This window comes from Pseudochaenichthys georgianus, chromosome 11 (assembly GCF_902827115.2).
Source record: "Pseudochaenichthys georgianus chromosome 11, fPseGeo1.2, whole genome shotgun sequence".
Taxonomy (NCBI): Eukaryota; Metazoa; Chordata; class Actinopteri; order Perciformes; family Channichthyidae; genus Pseudochaenichthys; species Pseudochaenichthys georgianus.
Genome location: NC_047513.1, coordinates 11,595,883 through 11,612,634, shown reverse-complemented (window position 1 = coordinate 11,612,634; position 16,752 = coordinate 11,595,883). Strand labels below are relative to the sequence as shown.

At 38.1% G+C, this 16,752-nt stretch overlaps 2 protein-coding genes across 3 annotated transcripts; one reads left to right on the top strand and one right to left on the bottom strand.

Moving 5' to 3' along the window:
- Positions 1 to 7,248: 7,248 nt before the first annotated feature.
- Positions 7,249 to 11,849, bottom strand: meaf6 (MYST/Esa1-associated factor 6). 2 transcript variants are annotated; one of them, XM_034095131.2, is made up of 8 exons: positions 11,573 to 11,849; positions 10,542 to 10,657; positions 10,168 to 10,255; positions 10,017 to 10,062; positions 9,731 to 9,923; positions 8,843 to 8,872; positions 8,342 to 8,375; positions 7,249 to 7,712 (listed from the first exon to the last, which is right to left on the bottom strand). In XM_034095131.2, the coding sequence occupies exons 1-8, from the start codon at positions 11,726 to 11,728 to the stop codon at positions 7,698 to 7,700; spliced, it is 678 nt and encodes a 225-aa protein (XP_033951022.1). In that variant the 5' UTR covers positions 11,729 to 11,849; the 3' UTR covers positions 7,249 to 7,697. The 2 variants fall into 2 exon arrangements, with proteins under 2 accessions (XP_033951022.1, XP_033951021.1); XM_034095130.2 differs by lacking the exon at positions 8,843 to 8,872 and having other exon boundaries at positions 11,573 to 11,843.
- Positions 11,835 to 14,867, top strand: stpg1 (sperm-tail PG-rich repeat containing 1). Its single transcript, XM_071204755.1, has 8 exons — positions 11,835 to 11,865; positions 11,944 to 12,068; positions 12,153 to 12,254; positions 12,572 to 12,751; positions 12,840 to 12,948; positions 13,040 to 13,208; positions 13,308 to 13,492; positions 14,649 to 14,867. Exons 1-8 carry the CDS (start codon positions 11,835 to 11,837, stop codon positions 14,720 to 14,722), a joined length of 975 nt encoding a protein of 324 aa, XP_071060856.1. The 3' UTR covers positions 14,723 to 14,867.
- Positions 14,868 to 16,752: the final 1,885 nt, after the last annotated feature.

Here is a 16,752-nt window from a genome sequence, read left to right as displayed (position 1 = left end):
TGAATATCCACTTATTTCTGCATCCTCTAAGAGATCTTTTTAATAAGATGTGTGTTAAGTACATGAAGAAAAGGTCATATGGCAGAGGTAAAAACGATGTACATGTTGATAGGCCTGCTGTCCCAAATTCCCAAATCAGAAATACAACAGAAAGGCATGTAGTGTTGTAGACAGAATGCAACACCGACATGCAGCTGCAAGACCAAACTGGTATACCTTAAATAATTCTACCACTCTGCCCTCAGTTTCCTGTTAAGCGGAGAATGACATGAGTTAAAGGTGAACTGCCATCTGTGTTTCTCTATTTGATTCCCCGTTTCCAAAGCACACGCTCAATACTTTTGGACACTGAGGCCCAAACTGCTCAGTCGCTGAACATCATGGATCAACTGATGGTATGTTAATGAAGAGGACTCAGCAGCTAGTTTCGGCAAGAGGAAGAGTTTGTTAAAAAGTTCAGAAAGTATTTATGAAAACGTGTTATTCCACACCCTCGAGCCGCACAGCACTGGACCTGCACCCTCGGGTAATGAACATTGGCAAACAAGTGCACACATAATATTAATATATTAATGTGATTATGTCCTATTCAGATTCATATTCATAACTTGATTATGTAGTTATTTATTATTGTGATGCTATGAACTATTTATCGTGTGAATTGGAATGATCCACATCTGTGCTCTCGGGTGTATCTGTGTGTTTGGTGGTGCCCAGCAAACAATGTGGGCTTCGTAAATAATTGGACAGCCTTCTGGGGAAAACCTGGTCTGATTAAGAGAGACGGCATTCACCCTACTTTGAAAGGTGCAGATCTCATTTCGGCAAACATTTCAGGGCTTTGTGGACGTAATCCATGACAAACTGGAGTTGAGACCAGGAGGCAGAGTCGCAGTCTTACACGCTTCTCTGCGCTCTCTCCTAGGCAGTCATCCATAGGAATCCCGAACCCAATAAAATACCCAATATTAGCGGTGTGTGTGTCTGCCCAAGGACAATTTAAGGTAAAACCTAATAGAGGTGTCATACATAATAACCTAATAAAAGTAAATGTAACAACTACTACAGTGCAACAAAACAGGAAGATTAAATGTGGTCTCTTAAACATAAGATCTCTAGCATCTAAAGCAATATTGGTAAATGATTTAATATCAGATTATAATATTGATATATGCTGTCTCACTGAAACTTGGTTGAGACATGAAGAATATGTCAGCATAAATGAGGCCACTCCACCCAGCCATGTCAACACTCATATTGCTCGAGGCACGGGCCGAGGAGGTGGAGTTGCAGCAATCTTTGACTCAAGTTTACTTATCAATACTAAACCAAAATGTAATTATACCTCTTTTGAAAGCCTCGTTTTTAGTCTTACGCATCCGACCTGGAAAACTTTGCAGCCAATCTTATTTGTTACAGTGTATCGTGCACCAGGTCCTTATTCAGAATTCTTATCAGAATTCTCTGAGTTTTTATCAACTTTGGTTCTTAAAACAGACAAAGTAATTATCGTAGGTGACTTTAATATTCATGTTGACGATGATAAAAATAGCCTTACTGTTGCATTTAACTCTATATTAGATTCTGTTGGTTTCTGTCAGAGTGTAAATAAACCAACCCACTGTTATAATCACACTCTCGACCTTGTTCTGACTTATGGTATTGAAATTGAGCAACTATTAGTCGAACCGCATAATCCTGCTTTATCCGACCATTTCTTAGTAACTTTTGAAGTACTGTTACTAGACTACAAAGCATTAGTCAAAAGCTCTTGCAGCAGAAACCTATCTGTTAGTGCTATAGCCACATTTAAGGAAGAGATTCAACCAATACTTAACTCGATAGCATGTCTGCATGTAGGGGAGGAAACTTATACAAAATGTACACCACCCCAAATTGATCATGTTGTTGATAGTGCTATAGATGCGCTGCGAATACAATTAGACTCTGTTGCTCCTTTGAAAAAGAAGAAAATAAAACAACATAGATTAGCTCCATGGCATAATGCCGAAACCCGCAAAATAAAGCAAAAGTCTAGACAACTTGAAAGGATATGGCGTTCCACTAAACTTGAAGAATCTCGTTTAATTTGGCATATTACTCTCAATGAATATAAGAAAGCACTGCGTAAAGCGAGAGCAGCCTACTACTCTTCATTAATAGATGAGAATAAGAATAATGCAAGATTTCTTTTCAGCACTGTAGCCAGGCTGACAGAGAGCCACAGCTCGATTGAGCCTTCTATTCCCATAGCACTCAGTAGTAATGATTTTATGTGCTTTTTTAACGATAAAATTGTTACTCTTAGAAACAAAATTAATGACCTCTTGCCTTCGACCAGTATAGTGTTATCAACAGCTCCCGGAATCGTAAGTTCTAATATTACACTAGATAGTAAACTAGAATGCTTTTCAGCCATTAACCTTGAACAATTACATTCAATGATTCTCTCTTCTAAACCATCCACGTGCATGTTAGACCCAATTCCAACTAAGCTGTTGAAGGAAGTTTTTCCATTAATTAGCACTTCTTTATTAAATATTATGAATATGTCTTTATTATCAGGCTATGTTCCACAATCATTCAAAGTAGCAGTGATACAACCGCTTCTTAAAAAGCACAACCTCAATCCAGAGGTTTTAGCCAACTATAGACCTATTTCTAATCTTCCGTTCCTCTCAAAAATTCTTGAGAAAGCGGTCGCAAAACAGTTGTGTGATTACTTAAAAAACAATGATTTATTTGAAGATTTTCAGTCTGGCTTTAGAACACATCATAGCACAGAGACAGCTCTGGTTAAAGTCACAAATGATATTCTAATAGCCTCAGACAAGGGACTTGTCTCTATTCTTGTTTTGCTCGATCTTAGTGCTGCATTTGATACTATCGACCATGATATCCTATTGCAAAGACTAGAGCACTTAGTTGGCATACAGGGAACTGCTTTAGGCTGGTTTAGGTCCTATCTATCTGAACGCTCTCAGTTTGTACGTGTTAACGATGAATCTTCCACGCAAACCAAAGTTAGCCATGGAGTGCCACAGGGCTCAGTGCTCGGACCTATTTTGTTCACATTATATATGCTTCCGTTAGGCAATATTATAAGGAATCATTCTGTAAACTTTCATTGTTATGCGGATGATACTCAACTATATTTATCAATCAAGCCTGATGAAATTAATCATCTAAATAAAATTCAAGACTGCCTTAAGGACTTAAAAACGTGGATGACCTTAAACTTTTTGATGTTAAACACGACCAAAACTGAAGTTATTGTACTTGGCCCGAAGAATCTACGAAACAAATTATCTAAAGACATACTAACTATGGATGGCATTAATTTGGCCTCCAGTGAGACTGTAAGGAATCTTGGTGTTATATTTGATCAGGATTTATCCTTTAACGCCCACATAAAATCAATTTCAAGGACCGCCTACTTCCATCTACGTAACATTGCAAAAATCAGGCATATCTTGCCTCAAAACGATGCAGAGAAACTAGTCCATGCATTTGTTACTTCTAGGCTGGATTATTGTAACTCTCTATTATCAGGGAGTACTAAGAAGTCAATCAAGTCGCTTCAGCTGATTCAAAATGCTGCGGCTCGTGTACTAACCAGAGTTAGGAAAAGGGACCACATTACTCCTGTTCTGGCTGCCTTACACTGGCTCCCTATAGAACACAGGATAGAATTTAAAATTCTTCTTCTCGCCTACAAAGCCCTTAATGGGCAGGCGCCATCTTACCTTAAAGAACTCATTATACCCTACTGTCCTACTAGGGCATTGCGTTCCAAGAATGCAGGGTTGTTGGTTGTTCCTAGAATCTTTAAAAGTACAATGGGAGCCAGAGCCTTTTCTTATCAAGCTCCACATTTGTGGAATCAGCTTCCAGTTTGTGTTCGGGCGGCAGACACCCTATCCGTTTTTAAGAGTGCACTTAAGACCTTCCTTTTTGATAAAGCTTATAGTTAGGGCTGATTAGATTCAGCCCCTAGTTTTGCTGATATAGGCTTAGTTTGTCGGGGGACATCTTACTTCTTCCTTCTCTCTGTCTATACCCGTGTACACTCATGTTCCGATTAACCCAGCTTCCCCAAATGTCTTTCTTTTTGGTGTCTATATACGCTGGGATCCGGAGTCATGGATGATCCTGCGGTCCTGTGTCCTGGATCGCGAGCGCTGGATCTTGAGTCGTGGCTGTGGTCCTGGATCATAGGTCCTGGATGGATATCCTCGTGGATTCATCTTCCTATTATACACACATGCATTTCCAAACATTTGGACTACCTATGTTGCAAATGTATTATCTTTTCAATTTACACACGGCATCTATTGCACGTCTGTCTGTCCTGGGAGAGGAATCCCTCCTCTGTTGCTCTCCCTGAGGTTTCTCCCATTTTTCCCTTTAAACTGGGTTTTCTTTGGAAGTTTTTCCTTGTACGATGTGAGGGTCTAAGGACAGAGGGTGTCGTATTGTCATACTGATATTCTGTACACACTGTGAAGACCACTGAGACAAATGTAACATTTGTGATATTGGGCTATATAAATAAACATTGATTGATTGATTGATTGATTGTTTTCTTCCTGTATGTTCCTGCTGTGTACATGACATAAATGTAATTGCCCCTTGCGGGATTAATAAAGTTGTTGATTGATTGATATTGATATTGAGGGTCAAAAATCAAGATATTATAGGAGAATAATCTGGTTTGCTGTCATGGGTATAGCTCGAAAGTTCAAAACTACGTTTTGGGATCAAACCTGACCATAACATGTTAAATGAAGAACAACATAAGGTCACTGCAGAGCAAACGAGACCTGAAACTCTAAAATCCACTTTGACATTCTTTAGTCCCGATGTTTAGTCTTCAGCCAAGGTGGCATGTAGCAGAGCTTTGTGCACAATGTTATAATTGGCATGCAAATGAAAATATAATGGTTGCAGTTTCTGATAATGTGTCATGCTTTAGCAAAATAAGACTCACTATTTAACATTAATCACAAAGTAGTAGATGGTAATCTCAATTATGGTGGCACAAGAAAATCAGGGAATGACCACATTTCGCTCAGTTAGTCAGTGCCTCTCAAAAACATGAACAACAATATGTACATTAATTCATTTGGTTTGATTTTACACTGAGAAACAAACACTGACTCGTACCTTCAGGTGCTGCTGAAGAAGAGAAGAAGAGTTCCTGCAGAGCTGCCGCAGTGTGTCTGGCTCTGCAGTGTCTTCTCCTTCTGACTGGACTCATAACTCTGGGTTGCCTGTGTGAGTACTTTGTCGGTAGAATGATAAAACACTAAGAGGTTAACAGTTGTTTACAGTGATTTGTTTGTTTGTTTTTGTGTCAAACAGTCTCCAAAAGCAACTCTGAGTGGAAGCTGGAGATGCTCCTGTTACACAACATAACTGAGCAGAGAGACCATCCACTATGTTAACAGACTTTAATGTAATAACCCTAGTCAAATGGTGATTTACCATACATTAACATGTTTTGGGAAGTGAAACTAAATATGTGAAAAAAGTGCTGTGTCACCAATGCAACAAAGATTGTCTGTGCTCATCATGCAGAAAAAAATATAATGCAAATTCCATTTTAATTGTTTTAACTTTTGAAGTCAACTAATTTTAAGTCAGCAAATGTAGGGCTGCTTTTGTTCTAAAATTCAACAACATATTGAAAATGAATCGATCAGTACGGAAGAGGATTAGGGCCACATGAAGGAATGGAAAGAATTCTGATTTTAATCTCAGAATTCTGACTTTTTTCTCAGAACAAAAAAAACATTTTTTTTCATGTGGCCCTAATCCTCTTCCGTAAATCAGAGACGAAACCTGTGCAGAGATAATCTACCATAGTTCATTTCAGTGTGTTGTTTCCAAGTGTATTGTGTTCCAGTCCTTTAATGTTGATACGTTTTGTTTTGTTAGCCTAAAGACATACAGACTTGTGATTTTAGGAGCGGGAACTTTGTTTTTGGTCACCAGAAAGAGATTCAGCTTTAGTTTGTGCTGGTAGTGGCTACTCTGGTTAACATAGTACAATTGCATTGAAATGCAGGAGGTCCAATAAAGTAAAGTAAATCACCCAAAGGTCTTAGCTCTGGGTGGGTAGAATAGAGGCCCTTTGTTTAAAATGTATTAGAAATCCTTTTAAATTATCTGCAAGCAAAATGTTTTAATTCATGCATATGCTTTTACATGTATATTTATTTTCTCTTTTTTCAAAAATAAATAAATACTTGAATAATTGCAGCAATGTTAAGCCTTGATGTCCTTTTAATACATATTTGGTTGATGTTTAAAATTCATTGTCAGAAGTTTTAGTAAACTGGTAAATGTCATTATTATTCAAGAAGATACAAATACAAAACACTTGTTTACTTATGAAGTTCAATTGCTGCCTTAAAAACACAAGTTAAAATAAATTGAATTGACAATTATATACATATATAGGTAACGTTATCTTAAACTGTAATTGTGAATTAAGATGGTTGAGAACTTAAAGCTGATTTGACAAGATAACTAAAGTTTTCTTGAATCGATAATGTATCATTTAAGGTTTCTTCTCAACTCAACAGTTGAAGTTTGAACAATAAATGATAATTAAACATCTTGTATAACTTAACTTGGTGAGTTGAAACAAAGCTTATCTTGATGTTAACTATTGTTTTTAAGGCAGCAATTGAACTTGGTTTTTTTTGTTGAACCCCCCTAGTTTTTTCTTTTCTTTCCTCCAACATTTGTTGATCAAATAGCATAAAAGACACTTGTTCCCCAGAGTTTAAATCCATCCACTGCTAGAAAAGTATTTGAGTTTGAGTTTTCCAGACAAAAACCAGGCAATGTCTTGTAACATGATGCTGTCAATCAGCTTGTGCTCTGTTTAGTTAGGTCATTATTTACATATAACAAACTGGGAACTGTCAGAAGAGAATGTGCCGGCTATTTCCTGAATATGTAATGTAAACACTCATATTTGGACAATTCCAAAAAAAATGATCCCATAGTTTTACCCTAACTCTTTATGGACCATATGTGTGGGAACTCCATCCAGCTGGAGGTCAATGTTAAAGTTTCACAGGCCTCTGTCGGCCTGATTGACATAAAATCTACAGAGACTAGTGTTCTTATTACAGCCAGCAAACAATGAGCCGTTTCCCTACATCCAATAATAATTCTTTAACTGCTCTGATGAGTGACACAAAGCACTGCCTTTTAACAAACAACCAAAACATATTCCCGTTACTGGTATTTTATTAATTTTTTGCAAAACAACCATGTAATAAAAGAATCTGGGGTAATCGGGGGTAATGTGACGACGTAATGCTTGAAAAAAAGCACCAAAAAAAATAAAAAAGCTTAACATTCCTACAATGGGAAATTAACTACATAATAAATACAATCTTTTTTCACACTATACAAAATGGTGCGTTACTGGAGTTGGGCCTAATACGGCCTCAGGTAACATGCAACACCATATTTCTACGTACTTGGGTTAAAACCAAAATGTAGATGACAGAAATGGGAGGGGAGAATGTTTCAAGCAATACACAGACAGTACAGGCTGAAATATGACATCCGAGAAAAAAAAAAAAAAATGGCATACAAAGTTCATAAAGTCCAGAAATCTTGTGTTTCTCTACAGGTATCGTCCTCATGTGAGTCCACGTGTTCCAGTCATTCTGCTAGGTTGAATAGTCCTGCAGGGGACAGAGAAGGAAGAATGGAATTCATTTATAGAAATAAACACTGCAATTACAGCAAAGATAAGTCAATCACTAGAAAAACATTTTTCATTTGAAATTATTTTCATTTAGTCCGTTTTAAGCATAAAATGCTAAGTATTTGTGGGAGGAATTCATAATTTTCGTTGTTGTACATTATAGTAAAGGTTGGCCAAAAGAATTATTTTGGACGGACAAAAATATAAAACATTTATTTTTTGTCCAAAGCCATCTTGGTCCGCATACAATTATAATGACATGTGTAAAATAATGACTTTCTTTTTTCAATTCTGATATTTTACAGACAAAACAATAAAATAAATCAAGATAATAAGGAGCGAGCAGCGTCGCTCAGATGCTGTGGAAGCAACGGCTATTTATTTATTATATTGTTTATATTTGTTCAAGTGTTTTATTTTTTTTATTTGATGGAGCATGTGTTTTTTGAAAGATGTTCCTGTTGTCTGCGAGATTTAAGACGTGTCACAATGGAATGGGTAAATATCCTGAACCTGAAGTGTAGCGGCCGGCTACAGACACAAATGGTAGATTCCAACACAAAAAACTGAATAATTAGACAATAAAACCACAAGAAATGAACTTACAGCTCTCGGTTTCTTGTTCACTTTCATGTCAAATCTGCAAAGAACACAAAAAGAGGTTACATTAGACAACAGATTAGAACCTGGTTTGAATGGGAATTGTGGAGAGAGGCAGTATATCTACTGTATCATGAAGAAGCCCCAAAACAAGAACACTAAATGAACATGTGTTTGTTCTTGTTTGTGTAGCAAGCCCAGCATCTGACAACAGCAACCATGTTTTATTTAATTGCTGGAATTTGGGAAGCACACTTGAAATGAATCTGGGTGAGAAAGATATGAAAGTACCAAGCAAGATACTCTAATGGAGATCAGAGTGCCGGATGCTGATATGCATTCAAATGATGAAGTGTTGGACATGCAGTATGGCCGAATAACTAGCAGGCTTAAACTCAAAGTCTAGGTCAACAGAAGCAGAGAGAGCAGGGAAAACAGAGAAACGGTGAGGATGGGGTTTGAAGCAGGCATGATTTAAACACCACAGGAAGTAAAATTCAGACTTACTCAAAGTCATAATCAAACATGGCAGAAGGACTGGGGGGGTCAGCATTAGGGGAAGGAAGAGAGCAGCAACTGTTAGTTCACCAACCTGAGTCTAAAGCCCTACGTCTATATAATACTGCAGTCCAGACTTTACAGAGTGAGAGATGCACTCTGTCACAGTGTGTTAGTGGAGAACCTGCTGTGTTATTATGTGGTTAGAGCAGGGGAGCCTTAAGTCAGGGAGACATGTACACATTAAACATGGCAAGTGGAAAAACACGGTCAAATGGATCAGTTTGTGTCACCCTACACAGTGACGCTTGTAACATGCATTCACGTCGGTGTTTATCTAGGTATTGGATCCATCAAAACACCACATGTTCCCATAATTAAAGCTACAGAAGTATTTAATTTGAGGAGTCTATACATCTACCAAACATTAAATATCCTTTAACTTTCCACTTAAAATGTGTCTAACATTGTATCCAGGTAACTTTTCCAACAGCCTTGGTCTAGAAGTATTCTGTCTTTTTAAAAATGTTTTTCCAAACACAAGCATCTCATAAAAAGAGTTATAGTCCGGCCACTACGCTTAGTTTCTTTTGTACAAAATTGAGTTTATTTTTCTTCCAACATGCCACATGTTGCAACACTAAGAAATTGTACCACTGCCATTGTACCAAACACAGGTTAAAGTAGAGGGGAATTCCTACCTGACCTTATGCATGTAGACATGGATGTTACAGTAATAGGGTCTTATCTGTGCCTGTAAATACTTTCAAACTTCCCTTATTACGTGATTTCTCCCAGTAACCAGATTTCTTGTGTGTTTACATGCACACAAGAAGCCTGGTTACTGGGAGAAATCACTCCTCAAGAAGAAGAGAGTAATATCTCTACATTGTGTACCTGTGTCTGTTTTTGTTCTTCCTTTTCTTGTGGCTTCCGTGATGGCTGCCTGAGGATGAGGAGGAGGCAGCTTTCTGAGGCTTTAGGTCTTGCAGCGTCGAGTCCACATCTTCCGTGTCCTCTTGGCTCGGCTCGTTCTCTTGGTTCTGGAGATCTGGAGAGGCGTCGCTTTCTGTGCCGCTGCCTGCCTCACCTGACGACACGATACAGGTGTAAAAAAAACAACCAACAACAGAGAAACTATCCCAAAGATGCTTGGCCTGAACATTTTACAACAACAACTCACGTTTTTCATTCATGTGTTCCGGTAGCCCACCAAGTGCACATACCGCCTGCAAATAAAAACAGGGAGTGCAGATGTGTTAGATTTTTTGTTGTGGGCAGCAAAAGAGCAACTGACACATTTTGGGAAAAAGTGAAGTGAGAGAGGGACTTACTGCAACTGATGTGACGGATGACTTGCTGAATAAACGCTCTGCTTCCTTGAATTTCCTATTCCTTCTGTCAGTCTTACTATTGGAGTTCCTGTTAAAATAACAAATATATGCTTAGAAGCTTATGATCAAATGTGATGACACATAGTTTCCACTATGCAATGGCCCAATAACTTCATGACTCACCAATATAGTTTAATCAATTACTTGTCTGGTTTCTTGTTATAACAAAGTTTAAGAGTCTTGATTTCATTACATCCATCAAAAAAAAAAAATGTGTTACACAAGTATTATGGAATCAATGTGGCTCTTGTAACAGCTGTAATAATAAGTTACTTCTCTTCTATAAACTTGAAAACATCTATGCAGACACTTACTTTTGATTAGTGAGGTATCGGTCCCATCCTCTGATGATGTTGCCATACATCTGGGTGTCTTCTAGGTAGCTGCCTTCAAATGCATATATTTGTCTTTCCAAGTTCACTAGCGTCTCCTAAGATATTGAAAAAAAAATAGATACAAACTTGAGTACTAGTACTATTCAATGGCCAAACATAATCGCTAGCCTAGCTAACATAGACCTAGTAACCTTAATTCGCCCATAAAGTTGACATCATTCAAACTGAGGTTAGTTTCCTATGGTGCACATTGATGTTTTGTAGATATCTAATAGTAAGAATGTATTCTAGAGTATTGAGGTTAAGGTAAAGGAATACAGCGGCTGTTTCACTTATTAAAAGACACTTGTTTAAATGAAAGGATAGTATGGCTTTAATGATTTCACTCCTGAAACATACATATATCATTGACGTATGCATATTGTTTTAAGTTGATGTAGCTGTGTCTAGTACTACTGCCCAGACAAATGTTATCTTAGGGCCAATAAAGCATATATTTTCAAATCTTAAGCTACATGTAATATAGAATGAAGATGACATAGTAGTGGACTATTTCATAAGGTGGCGGCAATTGAACTGTTGCCTACTGGCTGCCGTAAAATGACAAAGAAGAAGAACTTAACGCGAGAACTGAGCCCACCAAGCGGCGGCTAAATTGTAGCTGTGCTAACTAGTTAGCATACTGGCTGCAGCAATACCTGTGAGCGGAAAAAAAAATGTCTGAATAAAATGAAATCCAAACGCTAACAACACAGGGATGATTTTTATTAAACATTACCAGCAGAGTCAAAATTAGATAGCAAAACGAGAACTAGATTGCTAAGTCATAAAGGCAGGGGCTTCTAGCATAACCAACGTTAGCAACGGCTATCATTAGCTTAGCATTTAGCAAAGGCCTCAGTTAGAACTCACTGACATTTAAGTTACGGTTATCTGCAATTCTACATGGAAAAATAACAAACAAGTACTGCCACTTTAATCTTTGACAACATTGCGGTTACGGGACTCACAGCGAGTTCTTGTTTCCTCTTCACCAGCTCGGCGAGCTCCCGGCGGGTGTCCGGGATCTGTGGTGGAGTCGCTTTCGCATGCATCGCCATGATGGATCGAGCTATCTGGAAACAAAACAGAGGCGGGCCGGTATAAAGCGCCTGTTTGTCGGCCATGTTACCGACAGGTGGGGCTAAAGGACCGCGTCAGGGCCATCCACTGTGTTTACATCGCCATGGAAACACGATAAGATTTGCTGACTTTCTGCGTCTTCACTGAACCATGGGCAAAATGGACCGAAGATTTGATGAACGTGAGTCCAAGTGAGCACTTTATTTCATTTGAACTAATAAGTACAACATTAATAATTCATATTTTAATTTTAAAGCAGAAACGGTTCCGGCTTACATCGTTTCATCTCAATTAGCAACAACATACCAAAGAGTGGTGAAAGCAAATCAAGAAGTTAAAGGATTTTCATCTCAAGCTAGGAGATTTCCCTCAAACAAATGTCTGGTAGGGACTCTCCAACCCTCACTTTAAATGATCAGCTAAAAACAAAACTATATAAACAATATTAACATTATGCTTTGGTTTCAGAATGAAAGTCCAGGACCAGGCAGTTATGGATCTATTTCCAGTGCGGAAGTCCAAAGTCCCTCCTTCTCCAAAAAAGGCACCACAGGCTTTGTTGGATACAAGGTCAGATCCCCAAAATGAATGTGCAATGGTATAGGAATTCAGTGGTCAATAAAAAATAAAAAAGTCCTACTTATTGAAAATATTTTATCCTATTTGTCGATTACGTAATTGAGTATCTAATTAAACATACATGTCTGTAAAGATTTCCCAACATGACAGTCTATATGGTGTCCTTTAACTGCTTAAATCCCCACACAAAATACAAATTACATGATAACAGTGGTATTTTATGACCCTGAAACTCTGCTGATCGCCTGTGAATATACTCAATATGTTTCTAGTTGGAGCATTATTTGTCGTATCATCCTCTCCCATAGACTACCAGGGGTCCTGGTAAACCACAGAGATGCACCCCAGGACCGAATGCCTACACCCTGCCAAGCTCCTTGGTAAACAAGAACAAGTTCAACGTAGGAGTCTCCAGGGTGTTCAGGCTGCCCGTGGCTGTGCAGAAGGATGGTCCGAAGCACCCAACTCCAGCCCCGAATCAATATGATGTATGAGAATAATGCAAGGTGCTTTTAAATAATGTGTTCTGCATCCTGTAGTTAACTTATATCTTTCATGTTGTTGCTTTTGTGACAGGTCCGTTGTAGCAGCAGAGTGGGCTTCTCCTCAGGGTTTGGCACATCAACTTTCCTGTCAAAAACTAAACGGAACTCTATTTACCTAAACAATGATTTGCCATCACCATGTAATTACCTCTCTATTAAAGATCATGCATAATATTTGTTTTCATATTTCTGTCTTAATATTATTTGTCTTACATCATACGTTTGTTGAAGGCCACTATGAAGTACGCAGCAATATAATCCAGCAAAGCTCCAAAGCAGTCGTGTCCCCTTTCAAATCAAAAACTCAGAGAATCCTTCCTCCGGTTGACAACCATGTACCAGGCCCAGGAGCCTACAGCCCCCATCAGCCCCCTGCACCGGTGAGGAAGACCATTCTCCCGTGAGTAAACAAACCATATTTATCTGACTGGTTATGTTAACTCTAGTTAATTATTTTTCAATAATCTAACAATGTGAATTCTGTGAACTGTGTTTCAAGGAGAGGATTTTATTTGGCAATATCAGAACCTCCTCTGATTGTCCCTAAGGACCCTCCCTTTCCAGGCCCGGGGCATTATGACATAAGGGATACAAACTGCCTGTATCCCAAGCCAACTGCAGCGTTTGCATCCAGAACTGAAAGGATACTCCAAGACTCACTGGGCGGCATGACGCCAGGACCAGGTAATGCCTAACAAACAATCAAATCCACGAAATGAAACATCTACACATTCATGCATTTCACAGGACATTTCGGTTATTGGTAATATGTGCTTTTATTTATTTAAATACCAACACACAAGCAGGTGATTATAGGATATTTCCAGTGCAGATACAGATAACCTTTTGACTCACTAACACCACATAAAAACTCCAGCTTGTGTTATCTATCCAGTGAAACCAAATCATTTTTTACATTTCATATACAATTGAAATATATGAAAATGTTGCTAATTTGTATGTCTTTAAATAAAAACACAAGTATAAGATTAGGTTTGCTTTAAATATGCAGCCCCTCTCTGGGAGCAGTTGAAATTGAGTGTTGGAAATGTTGGAAACGGCTGACTTAAGTATATGTAAATGAGGCAGGGAAAGAAGGGGCACATACACATTTCACCATAAAATTACTCAGAGAAGCTTCTAGATATTTAACCTTATCAGTCTCACTTTTTAAGTTTCAATGCTTATCTAAATTAAATATGTTGTTATATCAATCATGCTCATTAAATTAGTCTTAGTTGTTATACTATGCATGGCTGTTGAAGAAGCATTTAAATATGATGTTTGGTTGTGTATGTCATTATAATGGCATGGAAAACATGTCTATGTTATTCATTGGTTAAATTGCATTGGTAAATCATTTACATTCTTGGGGTTTGACCCCTTGACACAGAGGATGTCAGAAGGTGACTGGAGTGACGTTTTGTTGTTATACTTTCACATGTGTTATTTATCTGCTATGATGGTACACACATTGCTGTTGATTACATCACAAACCACACAGATTGGTTATATTAAGCTATCACAACCGACGCCCTCAGAATTTAGTGTGATTTATAACTGGGTTTTTCCAGGCAAACCCACATTTTATATACGTTTTGTTCAACACAATTGTTAATGCAACTATTCCCATTGAATATAACCTAAAGAAAATGTGCAAAGCATCCTTATTTAAAGCCAACAAGTGACCTGTGGGTAAATTCCTCCCTTACATTTCTATTTTTCTGAAATAATGTTCTCCAGCTATATAAAGACATGTATGTATTCTTAATTATATCATTTTAATTGCTGGTGAGATTGCTAATATAAAAGCAGTAAATCATTTATCTCCCTCTTTCAGGTTTCTACGATCCACAGATTTTGCCAAAGCAGTCCTTCTTTTTTAATGACTCCAGAGTCTGGCTTCCTGTATGAAACATTCAAGGTCATCTATACTGCAGATATGTACATTTCTCAGACACATGAACTGTGATTATCTGTTTCAAAATGCTTCTATGCAAGGTATGTGTTTCTAAGTATTTGTCGAGAAGAAACAATGAAAATTAAATGTTTGCAACCATTTAGTCTCTATTTCCATGTTTAAGTATACCAAGTAGAAGATATTTTAGAGGTTGATTCATATACTGTATTTATCCATATCTGATGCTCCACTCTGGAGATGATATAGCAGTGAGCGTTGCCGCGGTCACAGACAGCTGCTGGTTGGTCAGTGGTGCCTCAATAACAGCTGAGAGCTTGAGATGACACCATTGTACCAACTGCTGGAGGGCAGGCGAGGGGTGGAGAGTGACTGTATGTGAGCAATGTGACTCAGTGGGCATGGGGCAGGGATGGTGTTCACCCAGAAAGACAAATGTACACATCCGTCATCAGCCTCCATCAGATGTTATATTGTTGGAACAGTTACTTTACACTTCTCTGACCCCACTTTGCTGGCAATTTTACATTTTGAGATAATGCTTGTTTGCTTTCAGGCCTAGAGTTAGACAAGCATATTGATACCTTGATATTTGTTTTTTAAATACAGCTATAATCACGTTTTACATCATACAAATATATCAGTAGATGTGGAAGAGTTTGCTTGTCGTGATGAACTTGCAGGTATTTAACGCCTGAATCTGCAATTCCTCTAGTTTATAGTGAGTTTTGGTTCATTGTTTCGCTGTCATCCTGCAACTTTATTGTTTTGGCTCTTTCTCATGGCTCTCGCATAGTTTTTGGCTGAAGCTGACAGCTGTTAAAGAAGAAAAAAAGCTACACACATTCACTGTACACTACCTAGTCAGCAGCAAACAGCAGCAAACACAGATAGAGAGCTGCTGGGGAAAGAGTGGAACATTAAGCAGCTAAAGAGACGGATTGATTTCGTAAGGAGGTGGTGGAGACCAAAACCAGAGCAAAAAGAGACTGAATGTTTGACTTTCATTCATCAGGTGAACACAAACACGATTCAAAATGAAAGATAATGGTTCACTGTAAATGCTGGATACAAGAAACAAATTCCCTATCACCTCATACATCATGACATGCTTAAATACACATATCATCACCTGCAATAACTGCTTTTTTATAATTACACACACACACTGTTTATGTATATTAAAAAGCCGTTATTGCACCTTATATGTCAGCCTTTGAATAAATGTGTGTGAATGCTTACTTATGCTGTTGGAAAGCATTTGGAGTGGGATAGAAAATAAATGCAGTCCAAAAAAAAAGAAAACATGATTTAAAAACGGACTGTTTCTTGACCCTGGTAAATTGCTGCAAGTTGCTTGGCAACTGCAAATTATAATGTTTACACTTTTGCAAACAAGATATAATGTTTTAATGAGTCACTTTAAGGGGTGCTTTAATGTGTTCAGAAGTAGCTCCATATTTGCCACATATTTATGGATTTGGTGTCAATCTTCTCATCTAACTCTGTCACAAAATGTTTTCATTTTTCACAAGAGGGATGAACACGCTGGCATTTTCTGTTTTTAAGATGCAGTTGTTGACATGGAAAGACGACATATGATGCTCATTTTCAGGTGCATACTTACTAGAACATATTTACATGCTTTAATGTTCAGAAAACACATTCTTTTTCTGTCGTTTGGGCCTGTACCGTGTGAGAAGCCCCCTGTTTTCATTTCAGGCAGTAATGACTGTGATGACACTCCAGTGTAATTTTCTATATTTATAGAATTCCTTACATCTAATTTAAAGGCGCAGTTTCCTGTCTGCATTTTTATTCAGTATTTATATAATGTAGGCCCTTTACTGTCATAGAGCGCTGTGCTGTGTGGGAATGACAACCTAGTGCCAAAGAGTTGCTATTTATACGTCAAGCTTTTATCCATGTGCAAAGAATGGAAAACCGTGTGTCATCTGCTCGCAAGGAAATCAGTTGGGGACGTTTCCCCAGCTCTGCACTCGATAACCACACCAACTGCAGACAT